General features: G+C 45.5%; 1 protein-coding gene across 1 annotated transcript; it reads right to left on the reverse strand.

Moving 5' to 3' along the window:
- Positions 1-7,493: 7,493 nt before the first annotated feature.
- Positions 7,494-17,308, reverse strand: LOC132818110 (coiled-coil domain-containing protein 177-like). The gene has a single exon (XM_060828807.1). The coding sequence runs from the start codon at positions 16,476-16,478 to the stop codon at positions 14,574-14,576; it is 1,905 nt and encodes a 634-aa protein (XP_060684790.1). The 5' UTR covers positions 16,479-17,308; the 3' UTR covers positions 7,494-14,573.
- Between the last annotated feature and the right edge of the window lie 7,767 nt (positions 17,309-25,075).

A 25,075-nucleotide genomic window follows, 5' to 3' on the forward strand; every position in this document is an offset into this window, starting at 1 on the left:
TCTGCATCAGGGGTGAAAAGAATGAATGTAGAAGGTGGTAGGTGTAGTGACAATTGGTTTGCTTTGTCCTGGATGGTGTCAAGCTTCTCAAGTGTTGTTGGAGCTGCACTCATTGAGGCAAGTGGGGACTGATCCATCACACCTCTGATTTGTGCCTTGTAGATGGTGGACAGGCTTTGGGGAGTCAGGAGGTGAGTTACTCACTGCAGAATTTCCTGCCCCTGACCTGCTCTTGTATCCACATGATTCATGTGGTGGGAACAGTTCAGTTTCTGACCAATGACAATTGATGGTGGGGACGGTCCACTGCTGAATGTCCAGGGGGATGTTTAGACCCTCTCTAGTTGGAGATGATCATTACCAAGTGCCTGTGTGGTATGAATGCTACTTCCACTCATTAACTAATAGAGATCACAAAGCATCTCACTCAAACGTAATCTGCTTCCTCCAATGATTGCTTAGCACAATGGTTTGGATATTGGCACTGGAACTGTCACAAAGAGTAAACATTGGATCGACAAATTAATTTTAAAATAATTGCTTTGCACTGCAGCTCTTTGAACAGCCACATCCGTTCTGGAAGATTCTGGCTCTGCGCATGTCCACTGCTGTTTGTTTGGAAAGTCAAAGTCTGACCATTTCTCTCCAGCCAACTGCCCACTTGGGTGTGAAGGCAGGAACTAGTTCGGTGAACATTGCACCTCCTTCAGAATTTGCACTGTTCAATATTTCAATGTCCTCAGTCAAACAAGCTGGTTCAGTGTAAATGGTTTGAATTTATGAGATGGTGAATATAAGATTAGGACTGGAATGCTCCACAGATTCAGGGCTGATCCCAGTTCAGTGAGTAGCACACTTGACTTAAAGATTAAAGAGGTCATCATTGTCTTGGAATGATAGGGGGTGGGAGAAATATTAAATGAATATTTTGCATCAGTTTTTACTGTGGAGAAAGAAACGGAGGCCAGAGGGCTCAGTGAAATAAATATTGATGTTATGTAAACAGTTTACATTACAGAAGAGAAAGTGCTGGAGGTCTGAGAAAATACGAAAGTAGATAAATATCCAGACCTGATCTAGTGTATCCCAGGATATTGTGGGAAGTTAGGGAGGAAATTGCAGAACACTTTGCAGAAATATTTGTAACGTTCATAACAATGGATGAGGTGCCTTCAGTGTCCAATATTGTGCCTTTGTTTAAGAAAAGACCTAAGGAGAAACCTGGGAACTATAGAACGGTGAGTCTGACTTCAGCGGTGGGGAAGGTGTTGGAGGTGATTCTGAAGGATAGGATTTATATGCATTTGAAGAGACAAGGAATGATTGAGGATCGGCCTTCATGGTTTTGTGAGAGGGAAATCATGTCTCACAAACTTGACTGAATATTTTTGAGGAAGTAACCAAGATTTATGAGGGCAGAGCAGTAGACATTCTTTACTTGGAGAAAGTGAGGACTGAAGATGCTGGAGATCAGAGTCGAGAGTGTGGTGCTGGAAAAGCACAGCAGGTCAGGCAGCATCCGAGAAGCGGGAGAATCAACATTTTGGGCAAAAGCCTTTGACATGGTAGACTAATTAGTAAGGTTAGATGACATGGGATTCAGAGTGAATTTGCCACTTGGATACAAAATTTGCTTAACGCAGGAGACAGGGACTGATGGTGGAATGTTATTTTTCAGAGTGGAAGTCTGTTACTAGCTGTGTCCAACAGGGATCAATGATCGGTCCACTTTTATTTGTCATTTATATTAAGGATTTAGATGAGAACGACGAATGATGATAGGCTCGCGGAGGACACCAAAATTGGTGGTGTAATGGTCACTGAAGGTTGTCTAAGATTACAAAGAGATTTTAATCAGCTTGGGTCAATGGGCTCTGGAGTGGCAGATGGAGTTTAATTTGGATAAATGCAAGGTATTACATTTTGGTAAAACAAACAAGGACAGAACTTATCCAGTTAAATGTAAGGCCTTGGGTAATGTTGTATAACAGAGAGACCTAGGGGTTCAAGTACATAATTCTTTAAAGTTTGCATCATAGGTAGATATGGTAGTCATGAAGGCATTCTTGCCTTCATGGCTCAGACCTTGGGGATAGGAGTTGAGACCTAATGTACAAGCTGTTGGTGAAGCCTCTTCTGGAATACTGTATGCAGTTCTGGTCACTCTGTTATAGGAAGGATATTATTAAGCTGGACAGGGTTCTGAAGAGTCTAAATTAGAGTGGTGCTGGAAAAGCACAGCAAGTCAGGCAGCATCCAAGGAGCAGGAAAATCGACGTTTCAGGCAAAAGCCCTTCATCAGGAATAGTCCTCTATTCCTGATGAAGGGCTTTTGCCCAAAACGTCGATTTTCCTGCTCCTCGGATGCTGCCTGACCTGCTGTGCTTTTCCAGCACCACTCTAATCTAGACACTGGTTTCCAGCATCTGCAGTCCTTGTTTTTACCTAGGGTTCTGAAGACACTTACCAGGATGTTGCTGAAAGTGGAGGGTTTGAATTATAAGGAGCGGCTAGATAAGCTGGGACTTTTTTCACTTGAGCATAGACGGTTGAAGGGTGACCTTCTAGAGGTTTATACAATAATGAATAGTATAGATAAGGTGAATGGCAGGTGTCTTTCCCCTAGGATGGGGGATTTCAAGACTAGTGGCACACTTTTAAGGTGAGAGGAGAAAGATTTAACAGAGACATGAGGAGAATTTTTTTTAACACAAAGAGAGTGGTTCTTGTGTGGAACAAACTTCCAGAGGAAATTGCAGGCACATTTACAATGTTTACAAGACATCTGGATAACTACATGAATAAGAAATGTTTGCAGACCAAACCCAGGCAGGTGGGGCTAGTTTACTTTGGGATGTTAGTCAACGTGGACCGGCTGGACTGTAGGATCTGTTACTGTGCCGTATGATTGTATAACTGAGTCAGTCCCAATCCATTTTAGAGATTTGAGCTTGCAATGTTGGCTAACAACCCCCTAGTGCAGTGAGGCATTGTCAGGGGTGCCCTGTTTTCAAATGAGATGAAAAGCTATTTCCAAAATCCGCAGGAAACCCTGCACTGCGACCCAGCCACTCATTACTTCACAACCTACATCACTAAAATTAGATTGTCTCGTCTGGTACTTTGATGTACTAAGGTGTTGTACAAGAGAAAAGTTAGTCTTTCTTTAATTGTGTTCTTCGTGGTCATCTTAAACAAACACGAGGCATGTCTGAAAAACTAAATCTTTTGCGGTACCCTTAGCTGTGCTGAATACAACATCATTAAACTGTTATTTTCTGACCACATTGTGCACTTTTGATTAAAACTTAATGTTTCCTCTCTTGATTGCTTAGGGCAATGGTTTGGATATTTGCATTAAAAGAATAAACACTGGATCAACAAATTAATTAAAAAATATGTGCCTTGCACTGCAGCTCTTCAAACAGCATCAGCCATCATTTTAGATTCTGGCTCCATGCAAGTCAACTGCTGTTTGTGTAGTAGTCACGATTTGGGGATGCCGGTGTTGGACTGGGGTGTACACAGTTAAAAATCACACAACACCAGGTTATAGTCCAACAGGTTTAATTGGAAGCACACTAGCTTTCGGAGCGACACTGTTGGACTATAACCTGGTGTTGTGTGATTTTTAATGCTGTTTGTGTAGAAAGTCAAAAGGCTGACCATTTCTCTCCTGTCAACTACCCATCTGGAGGTGAAGGCAGGAACTAAAAGTGAAGACCCCCCCCTCAATGTCAACTGGGATTTGGCATTTTGAACTGCTGAGCTATTGGATGACTCTGAAGAGGTACAATTTGGAATTATGTAAAATTTACACATCTTACACTCCACACATGCCTCTTTCTATTTAATAAAATCCAATTTGCAGTGTTTTCATTTATTTCATGACTGCATCTCGGCTCCCTCTCAAAGTCACCTCCTGGTCTTAATTTCTGCATTCTAACCACTGTCTGGGTAAAGCAGTCCCTTATTAATGACAATCCTGTAAATATGGCAATTAATGGTCATTTACCATGAAGTGGAACCATTTCTACAACTACTCAATCAAACTCCTTCATAAATTTTGAAAACCCCCATCATGTCCAACTCCTTTTCCTTATCTTTCCCTAAGCACAGAGGCCCAGGTAACTTCAATCTTGCTTTCATCCTTTTAAACTTTTATTTGTACGTTCTCCAGTTCCCCTTTGTCTTTTTTTTGCCATCTAGGAAGCAGAACTATGCACATTATTCCAGTATGATCTAATAAAAGAGCGTATAGGAATGATTTCTTTAAAATCCATTCACAGGATATGGGCGTCACTGTCTAGGCCAGCATTTGTTGCCCATTGGGCACCACTGAGAAAAGAACAGGAAATGACATCACCGTCTGAAATGATGTCACCACAGGAAATGACCACCAATGCTAGGAAACTCAAACATATAAACAGAAAGTGGGCTACACCACCAGTGCTTCATTCAGAGGCTCATTGAAGATGTTACCTAGTATGGTGACGAAACGCCTGAAAACGAACCTTCCAGTTCAGCGAGCAAACCTACATTTAGAATCTCAACCTGAGCTACAAATCCTCTCAAAACTCGCTAGTCACCACATTTCTGTGGGTCCAGAGTCCCATGTCGGCCAAACCAGGTAAAGACAGCAGTTTCCTTCCCTGAAGGGCATTAGGGAACCAGATGGGTTTTTCCCCAACAATTGACAATGGATTCATGGTCATCATTAGACTCTTAATTCCAGACTGTTTTTTTTATTGAATTCAAATTTCACCATCTGCTGTGGCAGGATTCAAACCCAAGTGCCCAGAACATTACCTGGGTCTCAGGATTAACAGTCCAGCTCGGGCTATTGCCTCCCCTACCTTCTTAAACTTGAAATGTTTCAGAAAATATTTATAACGATGTTGCCACTGTTGAAGGGTTTGAGCTATAGGGAGAGGCTGAATAGGCTGGGGCTGTTTTCCCTGGAGCTTCTGAAGCTGATGATATACAAGTTACAAAATCATGAGGAACATGGAATGGGTGAACACCCAGGGTAGGAGAGTCCAAGGACGAGAGGACATAGGTTTAATGTGAAGGGTGAAAGATTACAGTAAAGGGACCTGATGGGTAACTTTTTCATGCAGAGGGTGGTGTATGAATGGAATGAGTTTCCAAAGGAGGTGGTGGAAGCTGGTACAATTACAACATTTAAAAGGCACCTGGATGGAGAAATGAAAAGGAAGGGTTTAGAGGGATATGGGCCAAATGCTGACGAATGGGATTAGATTAATTTAGGATATCTGGTTGGCCTGGACAGGTTGGATCAAGGGGTTTGAGTGCTGTACATCGCTGTATACGTTATAAACATCATTTCCCCAACACACAATTACATTTATGTGGAAAAGAATGCCAGTGCTTTTCTTGCATACAGCTGGTCTTAGCCCAAAGTAGGCAATGAAAATGACCGAACTATGGCCAACCACAGCACAAAATGCACTACTGTAAGTACCCCAGGTTCCAAAGAACCTGATTGAGGTGTACTTGATCTGGCACTAAATTTGACCATTAAATAAGCTTTTCACTTCATCTTGCAGGTCTTCATGAATATGCAAGGCTGTGGTTCACTGGTGGCATTCACCTTGCTGAGACAAAGGTCACAGGTTAAATTAAAATTCCACTTCAGAGGTAATGCGGGCCGTCATCCCCGTTCAGTTCTGAGGACATACTGTAATGTCGGAGTTGCCTTCTTTCAAATCAGACGTTAAATCAAGGTCACATCTTCCCTTGTAGGTAGATGCAGAAGATCCAAAGAATAGCAAGGCTGGTACTCTGGCCAATTTTGATCCATCAGGCAATATGGCTGAATGGTCTTGCATGTTGCGAAACTAACTCATCTGCTCCTCGATCACATTGCAGTTCGTGCAAGTTAACTAGCATCTTCTTTTTCTATTTTACAGAGTGGAAACTGTGCTTCAGTAAAATCTGTTAATCAGCTGTGAAACCTTTTTGGGTTGTATTGCCAGTGTGGAAACTATTAGATAAACTGGGGAGTCCTGTCATCATTATCACGGCAAAAGAAACAAAAATGAGAGAGCTGCGAGGTTTTTTTTCAAAAAAGAAACATTTAAACAGCAGCAATCTTAATACAACATTTTATTACTGCACCATTCCAATACACCTGCCACTTTCACAGGCAAAGTGCCAGTCAGCACCAATTTTAACACAGAATAAATAGCTCAAAATCAGAAAGCAAAACGCAACAAAACTCTCTATAAAGGGCAGTCCGTGTAGTACAGTACAGTAAAATCTAACCATTCATCTCCCCTTTTAGTGATTCTTAGAGTAAAGGGACAACTAATGATATGGATACAGTATGGGGTCAACCATCATCTTTGCTATCACCAATTTCCATTTCTGATCCATGCCAGGCGATATTTACAAAAACGAGGTCCTGCGGATGCTAGAAATGCAAAACGAAACCGGAAAATGCTGAGAGAGTACGCAGCAGGTTCCACTGAGGGAGGAACAGAGTGATTGTTTCAGATCGATGAAAAATAAGATGTCTCGAGGGGGAGGCTAAGTGGGGATGGCAAAGATACCAACAGCTGCAGTGGGGTGTGGAGGAAATGAGGAGAGATTAAGGTCCGAAGCTGTTAAACTCCAAGTAAAAGCCCAGAAAACGCAGTCATTCCTGAAGCTTTGGCTCAGCTCCACTTGTATCATACAGGAGGGCAAGGGTTGAGAGGTCAGAGTGGGACGGAGAATTGAAGTGACAGAAAATCCAGAGGGTCACACTCGCAAATTGAGTGAGGCTGTCCCAGCCAGCCGTCACCCAGTCTGCATCTGTTCTTCCCATTGTGCAGAGGGGCATGCTGTGAACTGTGAATACAGCGCACTAAACGGAAGAAGTATAGGTAAAGCACCGTACAGCTGTAGACTGTTATAGAAAGATTTTTCTCCCATTACCCTTGCTTCATTGACACATCATTTTAAAACGGTGCCCTTTCATTCGTTTCTTTCACATGCAGGGGCAGTTTCTCCAGATCTATCCAACCCAACATGACTCTGAAAATCTCTCTCAAATCCCCCTTCGGCCTTCTTCTTTCCAAGGAGGACAGATCCAACCTCTTTAACCTTTTCCTCACGACTGAAGCCCTTGGATATTGTTTGATCCGCCAAACATTTCTAGCAAGTTTTTGGTCTCACTCCAGGCTGCTATTCCCTGGTTACAGTCACATTGCCGGGTAACTGCCTACATAGGTTGGATGTATTCCTGGAAATGTCAGCCTCCCACACTGCCATGGTAAACAGCACTTTCTTGCTCTCTCCAGCACTTCTCATACAGACATAGAGATACACAGCACAGAAGCAATCCAACACGTCTATGCCAATAAGGTATCCTAAATTAATCTTGATCCCTTTGCCAGTACTTGGCCCATATCCCTCTAAACCCTCCTTATTCATGTATCCATCCAGATGCCTTTTAAATGTTGTTATTGTACCAGCCTCCACCACTTCTTCTAGCAGCTCATTCCATGCACACACCACCCTCTGAGTGAAAAAGTTGCCCGTTAGATCCCCTTTTAAATCTTTCCCCTCACCTTAATTCCCTGGAGCGTCGGAAGCTGAGTGGTGACCATGTAGAGGTTTATAAAATGATGAGGGTTATGGATAGGGTAAATGGACAAGATTTTTCATGTGGGTTAAGGGAGTCCAAAGCTAGAGGCCATAAGTTTAAGGTGAGAGGGGAAGACGTAAAAGGTACCTAAGGGGCAACTTTTTTTACACAGATGTGCTACGTGTATAGAATGAGCTGCCAGAGAAAGGGGTGGAGGCTGGTACAGTTACAACATTTGAAAGGTATCTGGATGGATATACGAATAGGGAGGGTTTAAAGGGATATGGGCAAAGGGGACTAGATTAATTTAGAATATCTCGTTGCCATGGACGTGTTGGACTGAAGGTCTCCCTGTAGCTCAAACTCTCCAACCCCGGCAACATCGTGTAAATCTTTTCTGAATCCTTTCAAGTTTAACAAATTCTTTCCTAAGACACGGAGACCAGAATTGAACGCAGCATTCCAACCAATGTCCTGTATAGCTGCAACATGATTTCCCCACTTCCACACCTAATGCTCTGACCAATAAAGGAAAGCATACCTTCTTCACTATCCTATTTCCCTGCAACTCCACTTTCAAGGAGCTATGAACCTGCACTCCAAGGTCTCTTTGTTCAGCAACACTCCCGAGGACCTTACCATTTAGTGTATAAGTCCTGATGACGAACAAAGGAAACTGTGTGTAAAGAAAATCAAATCAAACACACCCTCCTCTTTAATGCCTTAATGATGATTCCCCCCTCACCCCCCTCCACCGAGTTGCTCACAGGAATGTCTGGATAATTCATCTTCAATGGATGTAGATTGCAGGTCAACCCTGGACATTATGCAACTCCCCGCGGTCTGCTTTAAAGCTGCTCTTCAGTCTTGGGGAGAGCCAGGAGGTGAAGGATCGATCAGAGAGTTCAGCAGCTGAGTGCCATAGTTGTGTGCTGGGGTGAGGTGGGGTGGGAGAAGGACCATTTAATGAGGTGGTGAGAGGGCATTCCGTGCTCCTTGCCCTCTCCACTGATGCCTGCTGGATAATTGCCCAAACATGCAGTGGGTGAAACTAGAACTGCCAACCTAATTCTCTAAGTGTACCCTTACATTCCTTTCTGCTCTCTGTACTTATCTATGTTTCACTTCAACACACCTATGCTATTTGCCAAAACCATTTCACATCACACCATGTTCCATGTCACCCACCTCTCCCCATTCTTGGATGAAGACTTCAATTCCTTATTGGATTTATTAATGACTATCTCAGATTTTTGAGCCCAGGAATTTCCCTGAAATACAAACTTTCTCTCTCTAAATCTGATGTATCAAGTCCATAAGAGGGATAAGATGTAGAATTAGAAGTAGGCTATTTTATACACTTAAAGAAGCTTTTGCTGTCTGACTTGATATTATTAGCAAGTTTACAATCAACATTATTTTCTTCTTTTTTGGTGGTTTTTAAAACTTCTCTAATCCTTTAGCTTACCACCAATCTTTGCTACACTATTTTTTTCTTTCAATCTGATGCTGTCCTTACCTTCACTGGATAACTACCCCTTCCTGAAATTTTTCTTTCTTGCTGAAATATCTCTTTGCTATGAGACATCAACTATCTTCTTAAACTATCTTCTGCCGTTGTGCTTACACTGTCTCTGCTGCTAAATTCCTTACACGGTCCACTCCAGCAAGCTCACTTCTCATTCTATTCCAATTGCTCTTATTTGAGTTTATCGCAACTGTCTCTGACCTGAGTTTCTCCCTCTCAAACCGCATGCTAATTTCTACCATGTTATGGTCTCTGTTCCCAAGGAAACAGGGAGATCATTTGTTACTCTGGAGGTCATTTTTTAAACACGCCTGATTACCACATTATCAGATCCAAAACAGCTTAATCCCTGGCCGGATCCACAACATATTGCTCGAGGAAGTCTTCCCAAATACACTTTTCCTCATGGCTAAGTCTACCAATTTGATTTTCCCAATCTATGTGATAATTAAAGTCATCCATGATTAATGTACTACATTTTTTTAAAAACACATATTCATTATAACCTGATTTATTCTCTATCCTACCAAACAACTACTCCCATGAGTGACTTCTTCCAATTATTTCTTACGTCAATCATATGGAATCTACATCTTTCAATTCAAGATCATTCCTTGCTATCATTTTAGTTCTATCCTATATTTACAAAGCGACCCCACCATCTTTCTTACCTGCCTGTCCTTCTCAGAAGTCACATGCCCCTGAATATTTAGGTCCCTTCGTACGTAAAAAGACGTCCATCAGATTATCTTCTCATTCTTCTGTTTTCAAGAATAATCATAACCTCTCAGCCTGTTTTCAGGATTGTACATCTTCACCAGTACCTTTATATTTTTCTTACAGAGACAGACCTCTATGTAGTACTGAATGCGATCAAACCAAAAATCTCTACAGATTTAATGTAACCTCTCTGCTTTGCATGGATACTTTCAGTGTTCACAATTGTTAGTACAACTCACTGGACCAGACGTAGGGACACTACGACTGCAGAGCAAAATCCCTGCTTTCAGAGCTTTACCCTAAGCATCTAGATTACTGTACAAATGACAATTTCACTGTGCCACTGTTATCTCTGCTTGCTTTATAGTTATAGTTGAGAATGTACACCAGTGGTGTGCTTGTATTCGTGACTGACTTATTAAACCTTGATTGTCAAGTGGAAAAGCCCAGAGCAATGGAGATGATCAATAGCTAGTCAGAGTAGTTTAGGCAATTCAGGAAGCATCCTATATTCAGGAGCTGGGAGCAAATTACTGCAGATCCCGGAATCTGTGCTGAAAACAACAAATGCTGGAGATTACAGCGGGTCAGACGGCATCCATGGAGAGACAGAGAGAAAGCGCAAGCTAACATTTTGTTGACCCGCTGTGATCTCCAGAATTTGATTTTTTCACTGTATTCAGAATGTCTAGCTGAGGGGTTTTTGACCTGTCACTGGACTTGAACTGCAAATAAACCTCCAGTTTCCTTTGCATACTGAATTACACTATACCGTCTTCTGAGTCAGAATATTACAGGTACAAATATGACATCACAGCCTTAAGCCCAGATCCGGGCTGACACCCCGTTGCAGTCCTGAGGAAGGATGATAGTGCCAACTTTCACGTGAGACCCTGAATTCAATCCCTGCCTGTTCTTTCAGGCAACTGTAAAAGATCCCATGCCACTGATTTGAAAAGACCAGGGGAGTTTTCCTTGCAAATATAATCTCTGAACCAATTAACCACTAAAAGCTAATTACTGTTTTTGTACAGCACATTAATTAGGGACTGGAGTGATTGGGTTTATATTTAGATAAGAAGTTTTATCACAGGTTTAAGGTTGATATATGGCAAAAAGAAGATTTTAGGAGAAAATAAGGACTGCAGATGCTGGAGAATCAGAGTTAAAAATGTGGAAAAGCACAGCAGGTCAGGCAGCATCCGTGGCTCAGGAGAATCGACGGTTCAGGCATAAGCCCTTCATCAGGAATATACGAGTCATTAGTAAAAACAATTTTGTAAGCTAGCGCGTGGAAATGATGAGGTGGGGAGCTAGGGTGCAAAATGCATTGGGGTTTAAAAAGATTGATGGTTCTTTGGGGTTTCATATTTAGATGGGCGTAGACTGGATTAACCCAAATGATATTTTGTTTAGATTGCATGTGAACGGATGAGGATTGGAGAACTGTCGTGTTAGAAAAGGGTGGGAAAGAGGTCAGATTGTGGTTGTGAGATTAAAGGGTGTGACAATGTTGTGGCTTTAAAAGATTACTTTGTCTTTTTTTAAAAAGTGAGATTGCATGAGAGCGCCAAGTGGTCTGTAAGGGAGTAAACAGCTGGAGAGACCTTAGGGTTTCTTTTTAGAGTTGGAACAATAGAAGCAGCCTGAGTGGGTGTGGCCAAGCTCCCAGAGAACCAAAATCTTTAGCTTTCAGCAGTTGCTGATAGGGTCTTGAAGAAGTGAAAGCCATTCTTTCCCTCTCTGGGTTAAGTTGGTATTCTGTGCTGCTACAGGAGCTGTATATGAGACAATCTGTGTTTTGAATATGCTGACACAGTTAATTAATAGTAGTTACTGTTTGGTTTTCCAATAAAGCTAACTTATTCACAATTCCTTCTTTTGTTGTATTTTAACTGTATTGGATGAATAGAGTGCATTTTGCTTTAAACTCAGTAGTTTGGCCAAGCAAATTGCATCTGGAATGCAACACCTTATGTTTACCTTTAAAGTTAAAAAAAATTAAGATGTAGACTATCTTCTGCATTGTTTGAGGGGGTTTATTCTAGTCCACAACAGGAGTCATAGCAACTAATATCTGACTGTTATGAAAAGATACTCCCTATGAACAGAAAAGTTAAAAACAAGGTTCAACAATTTTGAAGAAGTGCTTCAACTTAGTGGATAATTTGAACATAATTTATTACAGGTGGTGGAGATCTTGCCTTCGACCTGGTAGCAACTCCATGCCATCTCTCTTCAGGAAGGCCAACCTGTATTAAATATCAATTAATCAGGCATTTAACTGAGACAGCGGCAGGTCATCCCTAGCATCAAGGGTACCAGAGGGATATAAATCTCAGCCACCAATCAACAATGGACTAGCTGCTCCTAATGCTCAACCGCACTACATGGGACACAATGCTTTGACAAGGAATGGATATGCAAGAATGCAGAAAGAAAGGAGCAATTAAAAACAAGAATATGAAAGGTTAAGGCAGTGGAGTGATAGGGAGGGGCAAGGCCACGGAAGCTTGTGAACAGGATGAAGGCAAGCCCCACTTAAGAACTGTAACTCAATAAGGATTTTGCAGCTTTTGCTGTCACAATAGCTTCTGTGGATGAATTAATTAAAAAGCAAAGTGAATATGTTGAACATTTTGGCAAAAAAAGGATTCTTTGGGAGGGCAGGAATGTGCAAGCAGCAGGATTTGTGAAGATGTGACTCATGTAATTGCTGTTATTTCTACGTGTGTGCCTACAATCTTGCCTGATGGGCACAATGTTGGGAATGCCACTTCGATAGTCTGCTTTCTTCTCACACTGAACAGATGGCACTGTGGACAGAGTGTAAGTCAGGTGACAAAAATTCAGAATTCCTGTCTTGTCTTTGATCTATTCTCCTGTGTAAAAACCAGATTCAGATGTTTTAACTGGGAGAGGGAGAGGAGCAAGTCCCAGTTGACGTTGGCTTTGTGAACGCTTCAATGTTTTAAAGGTCAGTCTCAGGATATGAGATCACACTGATAAGGCTGATGTACACACTCAACCGTAGCCACCCTGAGAAGATGGTGGGACTATGCCTTGCCTGTTAGGCCGCTTCCAAGGGCAGTTAAGGGTTCAGTGTGACACTGGAGTCACATACATAGGCTGGTTTCTCATTAAGTTTCGAGCAACTGTCCGACAACCTCCTGGACTCTTTTCTTTCTCACTGTACCAGTTTACTTCCAGACTTTTAAAAGTTCTCCAATTATCACAGTGCTCCTGAAACTCACCTCCTGTGCATTACTAGTCCACTAGCAATAGCAACAATACAAGGATGCGTGTGATTAACTATGACAACTTTGGTTAATTCAACAACGATCTCTCCAATGTTATTGACAAACTTCCAACACCACGTCAATATATTTGTGGTGAAGGTATGTTTACTGTACATGTCCACTCTTAAAAATTATTAAATAAAATTTGTTAATGAACCGAGGAACCCCTAATGTGGCACTGTAGAATCATAGAATCGAATTGTAGAATCTCACAGAATCACTAACAAATAACCACTTTCAAAGGAAACTTACATTTAAATTAAATAACATTCTGGGGATGGGGTGGAGGTAAAGAGATGAAGCACTCCAATAGTGTAGTATATACAAAAGTATATATGTGCTCTCTCTCGTCATCCCTTTCACCATCCCTCCCATTATCCCTGGTCCACAAGGCATCAATCCACTTAACAGACCAGACAGCAGATGCTTCAAATGAAATTCAATCCCTGAATGGATCAATATTCCCATAACGCAAATAAATACCAAAGGGAAGGACTGGGATGTGAGAAAATGGTAGTTGGGTGGGGAAATCAATCGGAGAGACTCTTTCCCCAAACACACAGGATATGGGACACTTCTGTGGTCACAGCCGCAATGCTAACCAGATAAGGCCACCACGTTGGATTTCAAAATGGAACCTTAACCTGAGGAACAGCAATTTCCCATCTTTCGGGTCCGATTACTGATTACATATTCCTGAGTTCGGACGATACCATTCCCATTCACCACTCCACCTCATTTCCCACTCGTTTCCAGCCTTTCCAGTACCTGAGTTCACTTCTCTGTTCACTCGCAATCCAAATTCGCTGCCGTACCAACCACACTTTTCAACAATCTACACTCACTCGGTACATCCATTCACTGTAAACCTAAAAGTTCAAACTTATTGCACTGACTTTGCTTAATCAAAACTGATGTAAGTGGACCAGATAAAGGATTTTTACTACGAAGATCCCAGCAGCTTGGGCGAACGAGGTTAGACCAGAGTTAAGACATTCCAGTGTTTAAACAGTAACTTTAAAACTAAAAAAGAATCTACAGCGACTGTGTACTGTATAGATTGGTCCTGCGAGAAAGGATCTTGGCCATATCGTATGGAACAACAGATATCCCTTCCATAGCCGAAGTTTAGTAGCTGCCAACATTTCGTACCCATTAAAAGGGGCACAGGGCCGTACAAACATTCAGCTGAATAAGTGTTAAAAGGCAACTTTAAATCAAAGACACCCTTTACCCAGTTGCTCAATTGTGCTCTGTACCCTTGTCAACATCAAAGCATTACGCACATGGTATGCTGCACGACACACTGAATCTCCTGCAATATAAACAGTTTTATATATATATATATATATATGTATAAAAAAGGGGGGCAGGCTTTGGGTTGGTTCCCTGGGTTAGCACAGAGGTTGAGAGGGGGGGAACTCTGCCCGGCCTACTTTTTGTCCAGGTGGGCATGCAGTTCTGCCTCGAGGGCCATCTTGTCGAAAGTCCTGGTGTTTATTTCCAGGCGCACCTTGTCCCGGATTTGGAAGGAGGCCCTGGCCAGGGACCGCGAGTTCTCCAGGGCGATCTGCCTCTCTCGGAAGATGCGCTCGCTCTTCTCCAGCTTCCGGGTGATGGAGTCCTGGATCTCCCTGCGCTTGCACTCCTCGTCCTCCTGCAGCTTCATCCTGTTGAGCCGGTGCACCCTCTCCCTCTCCGCCCGGCTCTCCACCGCCCGGCGGGACACCTCGTGGATCTTCTCCTGGGCCGCCTGGGTCGCGTGCTGCAGCCTCCTGTCGGCGGCTCGCGCCAGCGCCTCCCGGTGCTCCTGGTGCTGCCGCTCGTGCTGCTCGGCGGCCACCCTCGCGCGCCGGCTCTGCAGCTGCTCGCGGCTGGCCCGCTCCCGCAGCTCCCTGTTGCGCTGCTCCACCAGCTGCTCGTACTTCTCCTGCGAGTGGGCCAGCTTCTGCTCCAGGGAGCGCCTGAGCACCTTCCTCTCCATCTCCACCTCCCTGGAGATCTCCTTCAGGGCGGCCTCGTGCTTCAGCCGCTCCACCGCGTTGGCCAGCTTCCTCTGCTCGGCCTGCCGCTGCTCCTTCTCCGCCTTCTTGTGCCCGGCCACCGCCAGCTTCTGGTGCAGCAGCCGGTCGCGCAGCTGCACGCCCGCCTCGTCCTCGAGCTCCTGGGCCCTCAGCTGCTGCTCCTGCTGCGCCTTCCTCTCCCGCGCCTCGAGCCTCGCGTGCTCCCGCCGGCCCCGCCTCTGGCGCTCCTGGCTGCCCGCCAGCAGCCTCCACTTCTCCTCGTGCAGGGCGGAGCGCTGCTGCCGCACGCTGGCCGCCTCGCCCTGCTCGCGGCTCAGCTGCGAGCGTCGCGCCTCGCGCCGGCTCTCCCACGCCCGCTGGCCGTGCCGCAGCGCGCTCTGCCGCTCGCGCTCCTCGGCCTCGCGCCTCGCCGCCTCGCGCCGGCGCCGCGCCTCCCACTCCACGTGCGTGCGGTGGCTGCGGCTGCTCAGCAGCTCCTCCTCCTGGTGCCGGGCGAGCATCAGCGCGGCGATCTTGCGGTCGCGCGCGGGCACCTCGGCGCGCGCGCTCCGCCGCACCTCGCGCGCCATCCGCGCCACCTTCTGCGCGGTCTCCGGCGACTGGCACAGGTCGCCCAGGCTCAGGCTCTTGCCCAGGCCCCAGGCCGGCGCCGGGCGGCCCCGGGCGGTGGTGCCGCCGCCGCCGCTGCCGCTCCACGCGCCCGCCTCCCGGGCGGCCGCCGAGGAGCAGGAGGAGGCGCCCGAGTCCGAGGAGGCCACCTCGCCGCCCGCCGGCGGCTTCCGCTGCAGCTGGTCCACCGACTGGCTCCTGGAGCGGCCCGGGCCCGGGCCCAGGCTGAGGGCCCGGCCGGGGCTGGGGGAAGGGGGCAGGCTGTTCCTGAGCAACCCGCCGCCGCCGCCCGCTCTCCTCCTCCTCCTCCTCCGCCTGCCCTCCTCCTCCTCCCGGATGATCTTCTCCCTCTCCTGCCTGCAGTCCCCCAGCTTGCGGCGGCGCTCCCGCTCGTAGACCTCGTAGAGGCCGCTGGCCACCCGCATGGAGCGGCCGGGCGCCCCGCGGGCGAACTCGTTGACGCCGCGGTGCAGCAGCTCGACCGGCCGGACCCCGCGGCGGGCGCAGGCCTCCAGCGAGCGCGGGCTGGTCAGCACGTAGCGGCTGCCCTCCGCCTCCGAGCTGTCGAAGTTGTCCAGGTCCAGGCGGAACATCGGCGACTCCTGGCGCCGGGGCACGCCGCCCGGCGGGGGCTCGGCGCCGGCCGCCCGCACCGTCCCGGCCGAGGCGGTGGCGGAGGCGGAGGCTTCGGGGAGGGAGCCCATTCCTCAGGCGGGGGCGGCGGCGGCGGCGGGGGCCGGGGCGGGGACACCGGGGGCTCCTGGCTCGCTGCCCCCGGGGGCGCTCATTGACACAGCGGGTATTATATAAACCCAGGCAGCGAGGAGGCAGCAGCATTGACCATCATCAGCCCCTGGACAGCTCCCTCCACATTCACTCCTCTCCTCACACAGGCTCCATGTTCTCAGCTTAATTCAGTTCATTCTCTCTCAATTCCTCTGTATTCCTCCTCTTTTTTTTCTCTCTCCTTCCTTCTTGCTGTATTCCTCTTTTTCTCTCGAGCTTTATTCCTCCTCTTTTACTCCGATTTCCTTTTTTTCTCTCTGTATTCCTCTTCTCGCTGTATTCCTCCTCTCTATGTATTCCTCTTTTTCTCCATTTCTCTTTCTCGCCGTATTCCTTCCCTCTCTCTCTCACTCTCGGTGCTCCTCTCTGTCGTCCTCTTTCTTTTTTTCCCTCTGTGTTTCTCTTTCTCTCTCTCTCTGTATTCCTCTTCTCGTCGTATTCCTCCTCTCTCTCTCTGTATTCCCTTGTTATCTGTATTTCTCCTCTCTCCGTTTTCTTCTCCTGTCTCGCTGGATTCTTCGTTCTCTCTGTATTCCTCTTTTTTTCTCCAAATTCCTTCTCTCCCTCTCTGTATTCCTCCTTTTCCTCTGTATTCCTCTTCTTTCTCTCCGTGTCAAAGGATCAGACACTTCTCCTCCTCGCCCCTCCAGACGCTGCAGAATGTATCTCCGCCTCCTCCAGGAGACAGTCCCCAGCCCCCGGGCCGAATGGCAGCAGGCGGCTGAAGGTTTTACTCTGCCTCTGTCTGTGTCTCTGTGACTGGGAGGAGCGATGTGGGTCACAGCCGCGCTCCGGAATCATTGCCGCAGCATCCCAGGGCCCGCGCCAATGCGATGCTCGATGTGTCTGTCCTCGCTTTCCCGCCCTCCCTCTCTCTCTCTCTCTCTCTGCCCAGGCCTGGCTCTATCAGCTCCCAACCCCGCGCTGTTAACCCTTCAGCGCCAGGGTTAGACTGTCCCGACTGCATTTCTCAGCTCCACTCACCCTCCATCAAATCTCCTCACTCCCTTTCTCCCTCCTCCTCCAAATCTCCTCCCTCCCCTTCCTCCTCCTCCAAATCTCCTCACTCCCCTTCCCCTCCTCCAAATCTCCTCACTCCCATTCACCCTCCTCCAAATCTCCTCACTCCCCTTCTCCCTCCAAATCTCCTCACTCCCATTCACCCTCCTCCAAATCTCCTCACTCCCCTTCTCCCTCCAAATCTCCTCACTCCCCTTCCTCCTCCTCCAAATCTCCTCACTCCCCTTCCCCTCCTCCAAATCTCCTCACTCCCCTTCCCCCTCCTCCAAATCTCCTCACTCCCCTTCCCCTCCTCCAAATCTCCTCACTCCCATTCCCCCTCCTCCAAATCTCCTCACTCCCTTCTCCCTCCAAATCTCCTCACTCCCCTTCCCCTCCTCCAAATCTCCTCACTCCTCTTCCCCTCCTCCAAATCTCCTCACTCCCCTTCCCCCTCCTCCAAATCTCCTCACTCCTCTTCCCCTCCTTCAAATCTTCTCACTCCCCTTCCCCCTCTTCCAAATCTCCTCACTCCTTTTCCCCTCCTCCAAATCTCCTCACTCCCCTTCCCCTCCTCCAAATCTCCTCACTCCTCTTCCCTCCTCCAAATCTCCTCACTCCCCTTCCCCTCCTCCAAATCGCTTTACCACTTTATCAAAATTTCCTCATCTCCCTCCTTCTCACTCCTACTAATCTCCCCACATCCCTTCCCTTCCATCACTTCCCTCCCCGTCACTCCCCCTCCAGATCTCCTCACTCTCTCCCCCTTATGACTCCCCTTCCTCCTCACTTCTACAAATGTCCTCATATCCCTATTCCTCACCCTCCTCACTCTATCTCACCCTTACTCCTCCACATCTTCCAAATCACCTCACTCCTCCTTCAAATCTCATTATTCCCCTTTTCCTTTTATCTTGCTCCTCACTCCCATCTTCCTCCTTGTTCTCATCACTGCACTCTCCACCTTTTATTTTTCTCCTCTTCCCTGAGCTCTCACTCTCCTCCAGTATTTCTTTCTTAACCCTTCCTCACCTTCCTTCCTCCCACCTTCCCCTCCTCCAGCTGCCACCTCCATGTGAAGAAGAGTCCTACAATAGGGGAGGCAATGGCCCGGTGGACATATCATTGGACAGTTAATCTATAGATCCAGGTAACCTTCTGGGAACATGGGTTTGAATCCTGCCACGGCAGATAGTGGAATTTGAATTCAACAAATATCTTGAATTAAGAATCTAATGGTGGCCATGAATCCATTGTCGATTGTCAGAAAAACCCATCTGGATCTCTAATGTCCTTTAGGGAAGGAAACTGCCAGCCTGAACTGGTCTGGCCTACAAGTGACTCCAGACCCACAGCAATGTGGTTGACTCTTAACTGCCCTCGGGGCAATTAGGGATGAACAATAAATGCTGACCTAGCCAGTGATGTCCACATCCTGAGAATGAATTTTTTAAAATGGACTCAAAATGTTAACTCTATTTTCTCTCTCTCCACAGATACTGCCAGACCTGCTGAGTTTCTCCAGCACTTTCTGTTTTGTTCCAGATTTTTGGCATCCGTAGTTCTTTGTTTCATTCCATCCCTCTGCTCCACAGTCTTCTCCACCATGATCTTGACTCCCCCACTGCCTCTGCTGTTGTAACTCCCCAAGGCACTTCATAGCAAAATTCTCAGGCTGAACTTGATAGTTACTTCAGGAGCAAAGAGGATAGGTGTCTAAACACTGTGTTAAAGAGCACACTAAGGGAGCACAAAGTAAACAGAGAGGTATGGAGTGGAATTCCACAGTTTCCTGATCAGGCATCTGACAATGGCAAGGAAAAGGATGGGGAGGTTCACAAGAGAGCACTCTTGCTAGAATTTAAGTGTTATTGGAGGTACATAGGAGAGGAGAGGGTGACAGATGAGATTATGGAGGGAATTGAACAATGGTAATTTTAAATGGGAAAGTTGCTTGTCTGCGAGACAATGTAGATTGGCGAGTGGTATAGAGATGGGAGATAAACATTTGTAATCACCTTTCTACAGACATTGTAGAAAGCGAATGACATGCCAATCTGAATTGTTCCCTACCTCAATTATCAGGTCATAATACACAATGACAGTTGTTGCTTTTCCTCTCCCCTCCTCCCAACTCCCAATGCCATAACTGTGTTTACTGAAACTGAGATAAAGACGCCCAGCAGTCTGCTGGTAGCTGAATGAGCTGTCCCCAGGCAACTGCAGATCGATCTCTAGCTGAATGTCACTCTAGGCTGAAGACATTTCATCAAAACTGAAGGCAAGTGTTAGCTTGGAAATTGTGATAATTCATGTCCAGGGCAGACTCACTTTAATATTTTGACCGAGAGATGGCACCTCCGACAGTGCAGCAACTCTCGGTATTGCATAGATTGTATGTAACCTTGTTGCTCTCTACCAATGAGATTTATCTGCCTTAAAGCTCAGAATTGTTAATCATTATAAAATACTCCTAAACAGGGTGAGAGATGGGTCAGCGTCATCCAAATCAATATGAATAATGTCAGCAGAGTATCAGAATAGAAAAAAATCCACCAATAAATTCTACACTGTGCTCTCCTTGATTTGACATTGATCTATTTTTGGTCAGGGTCATTACAGCCTGTAGGTATTTTCTTGTTTTTGTGCCAATTCATGATCTTAGATTCTTTATCCTACTGAAAATATGATCTTTACAAATGACCTTGTAGTATCTACACTTATATTGCCTCAAGTTCCTAGTGTTGGAACAAGAAAGACTTGCACCTTTACAGCAGCTTTCATGACTGTCAATATGTACCAATGTGCTTTACTGAATGAAAGTCCTTTGAAATGCTACCACCCTGTGAAGGTGTAGCAGTCAGTTGGTGTATAGTAAGAACTCACAAACAGCAACGTGAAAATGACCAGATCATTTGCGATGTCGGTTGAGGCATCAAGACAGCAAATGTGCTGTGAGAGGACACAACTGAAACAGTAGCTCTGACAGTGCACACACTCTCAGCACTGCACAGGCGTCGCAGCTTAGATGTCTGCACTCAAGTATTTGGAATCAAACTCTAACTAGGACTGTTTTCACTCAGGGGTAAAAATGTGACCAGTCAGCATTGCTGACTAACTAGCCAAGGTGCTTTGAGGCTCTATGTTGTACCCTGCTAATGCCCCATGGAAAATTAGCTGATGTAGTTGGGTACCATCCTGGTTCTTACTGATCTGAATCCCAACACCAGACTAAAACTAAGGATTAGCATCCTGCCTCCCAGGAGCCCTGGCCACTAGATCACTTTGCTTATGTTTTGGAAGTGGATTCCGAGGCAGCAGAAGTCTGTAGCTGTGCAAGATAGTAAGACATTTCCACTTTGGACTAGACTTGCCATAATTAGTAGCACCGTTAAACTTTATTATTTCCAGAGTGCTTAACAGAGGGGACAGATGCAATGTTACACTTTCCATTTCTTTCTTTGTTTCTCTCTTTTTCTCCTCTCTCTCTCAGGCCAAAATCCTGGTAATAAGTTCCAGTCACTTTCAGTATGTTTAAAGATTCTCCAGGAAATGTCAACAGTTGTATTATCATCATTATAGTTGTCAAAGCCAGCAGGTCTGACCCTATCCTCACCTCGCACCATAGGACAAAATCAGGAGTGAGCAACCATGGCAATCTTATTCTTGACTTCTTCCAACCTGAGGTGGCACGGTGGCTCAGTGGTTAGCACTGCTGCCTCACAGCACCAGTGACCTAGGTTTGATTCCTGCCTTGGGTGACTGTCTGTATGTAGTTTGCACATTCTCCCTGAGTCTGTGTGGGTCTCCTCCCACAATCCAAAGATGTGCAAGCCAGGTGAATTGGTCATGCTAAATTGCCCGTAGTGTTCGGTGCATTAGTCAGGGGTAAGTATACGGTAGGGGAATGGGTCCGGATCAGTATGGACTTGTTGGGCCAAACTGCCTATTTCCATACTGCAGGGAATCTAATCTAGACTACTAAAACCACCCTTTAGTACAACGTCAACCTTATTGTGAGAATGGGTAAGTTAGCCGGCCTGATACAAATCAAGGCAAGTCAATACACTATAGATCCTATAGAGATATACAGCATGAAAATAGACCCTTTGGTCCAACTTGTCCATGCCAACTCATTAATGTCCTACATTACTCTAGTCTGATTTGCCAGCATTTGGCCCATATTGCTCTAAACCTTTACTGTTCATGTACTCATCCAATTGCCTTTTAAATGTTATAATTGTACTCACCTCCACCACTTTCTCTGGCAGCTCATTCCACACACGCACCATTCTCTAAATGAACAAGTTGCCCCTTAGGTTCCTTATAAATCTTTCCCCTCTCACCATAAGCCTATGCCCTCTAGTCCTGGACTCCCCTACCTTGGGGAAAAGACCTTGTTTATTCACCCTATCCACCCCCCTCATAATTTTATAAACCTCTATAAGGTCACCCCCTCAGCATCTGACGCTCCAGAGAAAACAGCCCCAGTCTATACCAGCCTCTTCCTGTAGCTCAAACTCTCCAGCCCTGGCAACATCCTTGTAAATCTTTTCTGAACTCTTTCAAGTTCTGCAACATCTTTTCTATAGCAGTAATGTCCTTCAGAATCAGACACAGCAAATAAGCACAAGGTTAAGAAACAAAGCATTTGGATTTGTATATCATCTTCCTCAATGTCAGGTTGACCTAAAGCATTCCGAAACCCTCCAACCCCGGCAACTTCCTTGTAAATCTTTTCTGGACCCTTTCTAGTTTAACAACATCCTTCCAATATCAGGGATACCAGAATTGAACAAAATATTCCAAAAGTGGCCTGACCAATGTCCTGTACCGCCACAACATGACCTCCCAACTCTTGTACTCAACACACTGACCAATAAAAGGCAAGCATACCGAATGCCGCCTTCCTGTCTAACTGGGACTCCACTTTCAAGGAACTATGAACCTGTACCCCAAGGTCTCTTTGTTTGGCAACACTATCCAGCACCTTGCCATTAAATGTATAAGTCCTGAAATGGAACAAAAAAAGCACAATTATAGAATCATAAAAGGCTTGCAACTCTGAAGGATGCCATTCAGCTCACTGGCCATGTGCCGGTTCTCTGCGTGAACAGTTCAGTTTGTCCCACAGCCCAAACTTTTTCCCTGTTGCCTGGGAATCTTCAGCTGTTTATCCAATCCTCTTTTGAAAACCATCACTGAATCTGCCTCCACCACAGTCTCAAGCAACACATTCTAAATCATCATAGCACACTGTGTAAATAATACACTATTCTTTATGTTGCTTTTATTTCTGCCATTCGCCTTAACTCTGTGTCCTTTGATTCTTGACCATTGCTCCAATGGCAACAGCTCCTGTCCATTCTCTTCACACCTCAACCATCTTGAAGGTGAACAATCCCAGTTCTTACAATTGCAAACAGGTAGAGCAGGTAATCGGGAAGACCAGTGGAATGTTGGTCCTTATACCTGTCCACCTTCCTTCCCACCTATCCGCTCCACCCTCCTCTATCACCATCACCCCCCCCCCACCTTCATCTACATGTCGCATTCTCAACTATCTTGCCCCCAGCCCTACCCCCCTCCCATTTATCTCAGCCCCCATGTCTCCTCCCCTTCCACCCCCCACATTCCTGATAAAGAGTTCATGCTTGAAATGTCAACTCCCCTGCTCCAATGGATGCTGCCTGACCGGCTGTGCTTTTCCAACACCACATTTTTTAACCCTTATTTCAATGGGTTTAGAGTATAGGAGTAAGGAAGTCTTACTACAACTGTACAAGGTGCTAGTGAGACCACATCAGGAGTACAGTGAGCAATTTTGATCCCTTTATTTAAGGAAAGGCATTATTTATTTGAAGGCAGTTCAGAGAATGTTCACTAGGATGATGGGGAGATTGTCCTATGAGTAAAGGCTAAACACGTTGGGACTGTACTGAATGGTATTTAAAAGAATGAGCGGGGATCTCATTGGAACAAATAGGGTTCTTAAGGATAAATGCTGAGAGGATGTTTCCTCTCATGGTAGAGTCTAGGACAAGAGGGCATAGTCTCAGAATGAAGAGGTGCCAATTTAAGACTGAGATGAGGAATTTCTTCTCTGAGAAGGTTGAGAGTCTCTGGAACTCCTTGCCAGAGAGAGCTGTGAGACAGAGTCCTTATGTACATTTAAGGCTGAGATAGATTCTTGATCAAGGGGAATTGAATATTATGGGGAAAATGGAAGTGGACTTGAGGAATAGTGGATAGCCATGATCCTATTGAATGATGGAACAGGCTGTCTGAGCCAAATGGCCTACTCCTCTTCCAATTTCTTACGGTCTTAATCTATCCACGTAACTAATATCCCTCTTCAATGGAACCATTCTTGTACATTTTCTTGTGCACAATTTACAACTTCATGTCATTCCTAAAATGTGGTGCCCAGAATTTGAGGCAATACACCATTTATGGTTTGACCTAAGTTCTTTTTTTAAATGTCCATCATAACTTCCTAGTTTTTGCACTATGTGCCTCTAGTTATAAAGCCCAGGACCCCAGTTACATTTTTAACCACTTTCTCAACCTACCCTAACTATTACAGACACCTCAGCCAATCTCAAACAGCACATAACCCTCAGGCCTCTTTGTTTCCTTTAAAAGTATACCTTTCATTTATGTAGCTTACCATTTGTTCTCCAAAATGCATCACTTCATATATTTCTGCATTAAATTCCATCTGCCACATGCCAACACGTTCCACCAGCCTGACTATGCTCATTTGAAGTCTACCACTGTGCTCCTCACAATTCTGAGTTTTGGGTCTTCCACAAATTTTGAAAATCTGCCCTATAAGTCAGGTTTTCGTCATTAATATAAATTAAGAAAAGCGATGGTCCAAAAACAGACCCCATGAACAATCTAACGCTAGCCCTCACTCCAGTCAATTCACCATTACCCACAGAGAGGGAAACAAATGCTGCCAGATCTGCTGAGTTTCTCCAGCAATCTTTGTTTTTGTTTATTTCGGTCTCCAATGGCTCTTTGTTTTATTCACTATTACCATCTGTTTCCTGTTGTACTGTCAACTTTACATCTGTTCACTATTGTCCTTTTTATTCTACAAGCTTCAGTTTTTGCTGAGCTGACAAGCCAGTTATGTGGCTTCTTATCAAATGCCTTTTGGAAGTCAATGTGCACCGACACATCAACCTTGTTCTCTTCAAATGTTTCTGATACCTCTTTAAATGTTTCATTTGAATTCATCAAGTATGATTTGCCTCAACAAATCTGCTCTACCATTCATGGAATCCTTGACGAATCCCTACTTGCAGATACTGTCAGAATTGTCCTGAATTATCATTTCTAAAAGTTTTCACACTACTGCGGTTTATTTGTTGCTGGGCTAACCCTTTTCTCATAATTGGATTTGCAGAGTTTCCAATTCTAGAACCCTCTACAACCACCCTTGTGGTTGAATTGGAAAATTAAAGTTCCAGTATTTACACCATTCTTTCCCTTGGTATTCGTAAAT

This window comes from Hemiscyllium ocellatum, chromosome 8 (genome assembly GCF_020745735.1).
Source record: "Hemiscyllium ocellatum isolate sHemOce1 chromosome 8, sHemOce1.pat.X.cur, whole genome shotgun sequence".
Lineage (NCBI taxonomy): Eukaryota > Metazoa > Chordata > Chondrichthyes > Orectolobiformes > Hemiscylliidae > Hemiscyllium > Hemiscyllium ocellatum.